The sequence below is a fragment of the Ornithorhynchus anatinus genome, chromosome 12 (assembly GCF_004115215.2).
Source record: "Ornithorhynchus anatinus isolate Pmale09 chromosome 12, mOrnAna1.pri.v4, whole genome shotgun sequence".
Classification (NCBI taxonomy): domain Eukaryota; kingdom Metazoa; phylum Chordata; class Mammalia; order Monotremata; family Ornithorhynchidae; genus Ornithorhynchus; species Ornithorhynchus anatinus.
The window spans coordinates 42,313,284-42,321,034 of NC_041739.1; the positions used below are offsets into that span (position 1 = coordinate 42,313,284).

Consider the following 7,751-nt stretch of genomic DNA (forward strand, 5'->3'; position numbering starts at 1 on the left):
AACACTGTGTCTGATCTGATTAGTTTGTGCCTACCCCAGAGTTTAGTACAGTGCTTGGCACATAGTAAGCATTCAACAAATGCCACAATTATTTTTCTTGCTATATCTTGTCAAAAGCCTCAGTAGAAATATTTTGGTTTGTCAATATGAGAAGATAGATGCTGTGTTCATTTCAGTCCAAGAAGTGGTTTTTTGTTAGTTTTGTTCTTTTTTAACTTCTTAGGTTATGGAAGGTTTGAACGGTTAAGTCCAACCTGACTAGGAAGTATAGATATAGATACATTGTGTATAGTATATTGTGATATATATACACTGTGCATTTTAGTAATTTGACAACCTCAAATGTTCCTGTTTTGTTTTTTTCCTCCTTTAAGTCACAATCTTCATCTGACAAAAGAAGTTAGAAAATGGAAGGATAGAGTTCTTAAAGTGAAAGAAGCCTGCCAAGAAGTCATTCCGGAGGAACCTCCAAAGTCTCCCAAAGTGACTGAAATCCCCTCCCTAAAGAGACCATCTGTTTCTTCTCCATTCAAAGAACTTATTTCAGAAGAGCCTACCGTGAGAGACTCACCAAAATCACACATTTTGGACATCCAATCAAATTCCTTTTTAGGACCTCGTCCAACTAACTACTTTGATAATTCCAGTTTAGGCTTGCTTCCAGGTATGTCCGGCCTTTTGGGGATGGAGGGGGAAGGGAACTGGCAAGACTGAGGACAGGCAGCAATTGAACTCTGGTTCTCGAGGATGTGTAAAGGTTATGAAGGCTGCCTCTGTCAGATCTGCCATGCATTGCTTGGCTGTTTTCAAGGTGAATGACAGACCCATTACAGTTAGTAAATCAGTAGCAGAGGTCAAATAGCTCATCATTATTGCCCGACAGACTGTAGCCCACTCCTGCCAGCGAGAGTGGCCTGTGTCCCAGCAGCCACAGCTGGCAGGGTGCAGTATTCAGGACCAGGGTGACGCACAAAGCAGAGATGAGCTCTGGCCAGTACCTCCAGCCAGGCTTCCCCTGCTGCCCATAGCCTAGCAGGGGAACGCAGGGTTGTTAGATTTCACGGTGCAAGTTAGTCTCCAGAGGCACACCGGTGGGTCTTAGCACACTGCCTGGACTGCACAGGCCTCGGACACTGCTGGGATGGAGAGGGTGACACGGAGCTAACTCAGTCACCTTTGAGAGCAGTGTCCGCTGGGGCAAGCGGTGATTAATGAACTTCATTGTAGGCTAGCAGAAATAGCCCAGGGCAGGGAGTCAGGAGGCCTGGGTTCTCATCCTGGTTCTGCCTCCTAGCGGCTACGTGACCTTGGACAAGTCATTTAACCTCTCCAAGCTTTGGTTCCTTAGCTGTTCACCCCACTTCTTAGGCAGTAAGCTCCAGGTAGGACAGGGGGACTGTGTTCGATCTGATTATCTATATCTCTCCTGTGAGCTTAACATGGGACTTTGGCACAACAAGCACTTAATGCCCTAAAAAAAAAGAAAAAGAGAAACAGTGGTTGTCAGTTTTCCCTAGCCAACCCCAAATTAGAATATCCCTACTTAATAATACACATGCCACTGTGGCTTCAGTTTTGAGTAGTTGTGGCTTTCTGGATTGCCATGAGCTCACCCCCTACACCCTTAGGTTGCCTGCCCTCGGCTCTCCCTTGGCAGAGATCAGATGAGCACCTGGCAGCTGCCCTCTCACACTTGGCCACAACTCTTATTGCACTTCCTCCAAGATGGATTCACTTCTTAATAACTGGCATCCTTCATTTTTGTGCTTTTAATCCTGGACTTCGGCAAGGTGCACAGAAGAGAAGGAAAGTGACTTAATTGTAAATTTCTAGAGTAATTGTATTTATTTTGTAGCCAGCCACCAGGGTTAAAGTTAAGGTTCCATACTGGTATTTATTCTTTACTTATATTCCTCAGATTTGGTGCTGATTTAGCTGATCTTTGACCAGCGCAGATTTTCTCAAACTTCGCTCAATTGCTCACCTCATTAAGAACGTGGGGGCGGGGGCGGTCCAGAAAACTATTAGAAATTCCATCCTGGGGCAAACCACAGTTTCATTCAGTCAAGGTTGTCTCTGATAGTGCCCACTAGAACTTAGAGGGGCCCATGGCATGGCTGCTCTCTTAGACACCCATCCATCCTCCATGGTGAGGTATGGCCATATGGCCAGAATCCATAACTTTCTTCTCAAGTAACCCATTAGGGACTGCTCATTCCAGAATTTACCCAAACCCTGTTTGAACTTGATGATATTTTCAGTCTCCTCCACACAGCCAGAATTCACAGGCTTTCCTCACCAACTGCAGGGATCAGGTTCCTGAAACTGCTCTAAGTCCATGCCTCTCTATTTGTTCTGGATTTCACTTTCACGTTTTGTTTTTGTTTGCTCTTCCACAGATATACGGTCTCCAAAAACAGAACAGTCAGGTGACTTGCTCCATCAGGAGCACACTTTTCCGACAAAGGATGCCACAGAATGTAGAACCCAGTGAACGCGCTTGTTTAACTTGGGCTCCACCTTGACCTTTCCAGACACCGCGTTAATGCCAAAGCACCATATGTTGGAAGAAGGTGGTCGTCCACCTCGAGCCTCCTTGCCATTTGGGAGCATTCTTTTGCTGGTGTTCTCCCAGTATATAAAATTCAGTGTTTCCCCTGCTGTTTTCTGAGCACCTGGTCATCTTAAGACCTCCTTAATATTGTCTAAATGAATGTTTTTACCTAATTTGTCATTTCAATTATTTGTTTGCAAGAAGTACAGTAAATATCTTGCTATTGCTTTATTGCCTTACTTCATTGAAAATTTGTATTGAGGTTCATTTGTTATCTAACCTTGTGGAGTGACCTCATCTCCAATAGTGCATTTGTCATCACTGCCTCCTGCCCTGTCCCGGTGAACCCTTTTTCTTGGAGTTTGGCTTTAAAAGACCAAGGCCTGGGATTAAAGAAGCAACGTGGAAAGAGTGAAAAGAGCACAGTCTTGGGAATCAGAGTTCGTGGGTTCTAATCCTGGCTATGACATTTATCAGAAGCGTGATTTTGGGCCTCAGTTACTTCATCTGTAAATGGGATTAGGACTGTGAGCCCCAGGTGGGACAACCTAATTACCTTGTATCTACCCCAGTGCTAAGAGAAAGCTTGGCACATAGTAAGTGCTTAACAAATGCCATCATCATTATTATTATTATTATTATTATTATTAAATAGAACTGAGTTCTAATCCTGGTTCCTCCACTAGACTGTTGTTGGACCTTAAGCAAGTCACTTATCTTTCTGCCTCAGTTTTCTCATTGATAATAATGGGGCTAAAATACCTGTTATCCCTCCTGCTTAGACTGACCGCACATGGGACAGAGACTGTCCAATCTGCTTATAGTATATCTAACCCACAGTTTAGTACAGTACTCAACACTTTACTCACACATAATAAGTGCTCAACAAATACTACTATTAATAATGATATTTTTAAAACTCTACATGGGTATGAACGGTATTAGAAGAATGTTTAGAATTCAGCTCTTCTGGCCCAGCCATCTCTCAATCCAGATCTTTCTGCAAACCAGTGCACTCATGCCCCCATTTCAATTTGAAGCTCCTGGGCTCCAAATCAGGGCTACAGCATTCACCTTTGACCCCTCAATCCCTAGTGTTGGTAATTCTAGTGTTCTCACCTAAACTCTTGGCCCTTCCCCTATCCCTAGTCCACTTCCTTAATCTGACGCTAATCATTTCCTCTTCTTAATCTCATTTTGTCTATTTCATGGAAGACACAAAGAGGTAGTCCTTGGTGGGGGGAGGGAGAGCTGGGGGGGAGTGGTGGTAAAAGAGCATTGGGCTAGGAATCAGGAGGCCTGGTTTTAGTCCCACTTCTGCCACTTGTTTTGCTGGGTGATCTTGGGTAAGTCAATTTATCTGTGCCTCAGTTCTCTCATCTGTAAAATGAGGATTCAATACCTGTTCTTCCTCTTATTAAGACTGTTAGCCCCTGTAAAGTAGGGACTGGATCTGATTTGATTGTCTTGAATCTAACCCCACACTTAATAATGCTAATGGTCTTGAAGCATGTGGCTAGGTGCCACATAATGTACTAAGTACTGGGATAGATACAAGAAAATTAGTTTGGACCCAATTCCTGTCCTACATTGGACTCACAATCTAAGTAGGAGGCAGAATGTGTATTTCATTCCCATTTTACAGATGGGGAAACTGAGGCACAGAGAAGATAAGTGACTTCCCCAAGATCACATAGGCAAGTGGCAGAGCTGGGATGAGAACCCAGGTCATCTGACTCCCATGCCTCTGATGGTTCCAGGAGATCACATGGATTTTCAGGTGTATGTGCTTCAAAAATATATTCTTCTTATCACTGAATAATAGTAATGATGACAATAATGCCAGGCCATGGGCAGGGCTGAAAGATGATGCAACATGCTTCTCTCCCACTCATGACCAGAGACACTGTTCTTTCACCTAGTGTCCTTCTCCCCAAAAATCTTTACCTGGAACACCCCACACACAACTAAGGGTTTCCATCTACAACCCTGAACTTAATAAATTCTGCTACCTAGTCATTGTAGTGTCCAAAGATGCATGGCTAAGTAATTACATGGAATATTAATCAATTCATTCAACTGTATTTATTAAGTCCTTATTGTGTGCAAAGCACTGTACTAAGTGCTTGGGAGAGTACAGTAGAAAAATAGCACATTCCCTGCTCATGATCAATCAGTAGTATTTATTAAATGCTTAGTACTGCCACAAATAATGGGAGAGTACAGTAGTAGCAGACATAATCCCTACCCTTGAACAGTTTACACTCTAGTGGGTAAGGCAAACACTAAAATAATTTACAGGTGGAGGAAGCAAGAGAGTTTAAAGATAAGCAGTGTGGCATATGGAAAAAGGACAGGCCTGGAAGTCAGAGTACTTAGGTGCTCATTCCGATTTTGTCACTTGTCTGCTGTGTGACCTTAGGCAAGTCGCTTAACTTCTCTGTGCCTTAGTTACCTCATCTCTGAAATGGTGATTAAGATTGAGAGCCCCATGTTGGACATGGACTGTCCAACCTGATTATCTTGTATCTACCTTAGTGCTTAGTATATTGCCTGTCACATAGTAAGGGCTTAAAAAAGCATTTACTGAGCACCTATTGCATGTGGAGCACTGTTCTAAACACATGGGAAGATAAAATTGAGTTAGAAGACAAGATCACTGCTCTCAAGGGCCACCTCTTCCTGCAACTTCCTCATCCAGGGTCCCCTAATTTCTCAGTAATCCCAGCACCATGTTTGGACAAACTTTTGTAGTTTTTTGTTTGCACTGGGCCTAATCTCTATTTCAGGATAACCCAAAAGATCAACAACTATCTCCATTAAGATACTTATACATCTCCATTTTATTCCCTTTTTTAAAATACTAATTGGTTGCATATCAATAAAAATAATTTCTGTCCTCTCTCATACTTTTCCCCCACTGTGGAGTTCCATCCCTCACCAAACCAGACAGACCACAGCTCTCCCCATATTCAAAGCCCTCCTGAAAGTTCACCTATTCCAACATATCCTTCCCAATTAAATTCCCAACATTCCAAGACATATAAACAAATCAGTCATCTATAGCACTTATGTATTTACTTATCCTCAGTCCTTATGTATATAAGTGTGTTCAACTGTAAATACAATTATTCAAACTTTGATTATTCTATATATTTTTTATGTCTTCTCTGTTAGAGTGTTCCTTTGAGCAGGAATTGTGTGATTTGCTTAATTTTGTATTCCCCATGTGCCTAGTACATCATATTACACTCAAAGAAGCTCAGGAGATACTGATGTTCCTACCTGTATGGCTTGTGGTCTGTTAGTATATTAATGTCTCTCCCCCTCTACACTGTAAACTCATTATGGTCAGGGAATATTTCTCTTTATTGTTGTACTATACTTTCCCAAGCACAGCACACATAATAAGTGCTCAATAAATATGATCGAATGAATGAATGAAAAGTCATTTAAAGGAAAAAAATACATACTCCTTGCTCCTGGGGAGAGTAACCCAGTGCTTGGGGACAAAAATAGAATCCAGAGGGCTGGCATGGTCTTCAGAAGACCGCAAAACAGAGTACAACGGCCATCGTTCTCAAGCTCCATACCAAGTTAAAGGTCTATAAATGTTTAGGTGTCCACCTTCCAAATGGCTGAAAGACTTGGACCTCTCCTTCAGAAGATACATCCAGCCCCTAGAGCACTTTCGTTATCATCAGCAAACCATCCTCAACATCAAAGGGCAAGACAAGATTGGGGTATAGGACCTTGCTGTCAACCCACACCTGACATCCTCAGGGCTCCCGCCGCTGCCTCAGAGACATTTGGACCATGAGTCCCAGGACTCTCCTTGCCGCTAGGCTTTTGACTGATTTTGATCAGATCGACCCTTAGTCAACACCCGACCCTGGTCAACACCCACTTATTAATATTTTATTGTATCATGTTACTATATTACTGCCTTTGCATGTTATCGTTAATTGGTCTCAGTGCTGCCACCTACCCCTCTGGCCTCACCATGTCTTTTCACACCCCCCCCCATCTGTCCCTCCCAATCCTCTCTTTCCCCTTCCCCTCTCTCGCCCAGTTCTTTCTCGATCTCTCCTCTGCCTCCTCCCCTCCACCCATCCCCTGCCCTAGAGCCCCACATTACCAGTGCCACCCCTCTTCCCTCTCCCCCTAGGCTCCTCTCCACCAAACCCCCTCCTCCCACCCTCCCCCCTTTCCTCTTCCCCACCCACACCCCATCCTAGTTCTCCTGTCCCACTGCCACCCCGCTTCCCCTTCTCGCCGTTCAGGGCCCCGCCACCTCGTTCCCATCCAAACCCTCCCCTCCCCCTGCTTCCTCCCCCCTCCCGCCCCGCACCCACAGAATGCTTTCAAGTGTGGCCTCTAGAATCCCCACTCCATTACAGGTAAACTACCTTTCATCCTTGACCTTTCCCTTTCTCTCCTCCTCCTCGCCCTTAGGGAGACCTGGCTCACTCCTGAAGACACGGTCACCACCAGTGCTCTCTCCAGCTGAGGTGTCTCCTCCCACTCCCCCAGACTCACCAGAAAGGGAGGAGGCGTTGGCTTCCTTCTCTCACCCCGATGCCGCTTCCGCACTATCCCTCCTCCCCCTTCCCTCTTCTTCCCCTCCTTCGAAGTCCATATCATTCGCCTCTACCACCACCTCCAGATACTTGAAGCCGTCATCTACCGCCCTTCTGGACCCACCACCGACTTCTTCAACCACCTTGACCCTTTCCTCACCTTCCTTCTCTCCTTCTCTCTGCCCACTCTGATCCTCGGAGACTTCAACATCCACATGGATGTACCCGGTGACTCCTCTGCCGCCTGCCTGCTATCGCTCCTCGACTCTGCTGACCTCCTGCTCCACCATACCTTGCCCACTCACCAACTTGGTCACACCCTCGATCTCGTCATCTCCTACTGCTGCACTATCTCCTCCCTCACCAACTCTGAAATCTCTCTCTTGGACCATAACCTTCTCACCTGCCTCCTCTCTCACACTCTCTCCCCCTGCAAATCTGTACTACTCCCCCACAGAGACCTCTGCTCTCTTGATCCCATCCATCTCTCCAAAAGCATCTCTCCCCACCTTGCCCCCCGTCCTCTCTTCCCACTCTCGATGATCAGGTTACCGCTCTCCACTCCACCCTCTCTACTCGCTCCCTTTTCCCTCCGCCGCTCCCGCTCCACTAACCCA

General features: G+C 45.3%; 1 protein-coding gene across 5 annotated transcripts in view; it reads left to right on the forward strand.

Annotated features, from left to right (window-relative positions):
• The window catches only part of CENPE (centromere protein E), a 117,957-nt gene extending 114,985 nt beyond the window's left edge, over nt 1-2,972 (forward strand). For all 5 annotated transcript variants that reach the window (XM_029077020.2, XM_029077017.2, XM_029077019.2 and 2 more), the window contains 2 exons: nt 375-664; nt 2,400-2,972. In XM_029077020.2, the coding sequence (XP_028932853.1) occupies nt 375-664; nt 2,400-2,494 (385 nt within the window). In that variant the 3' untranslated portion in view covers nt 2,495-2,972. The remainder of the gene's footprint in view (nt 1-374; nt 665-2,399) is intronic.
• Nucleotides 2,973-7,751: the final 4,779 nt, after the last annotated feature.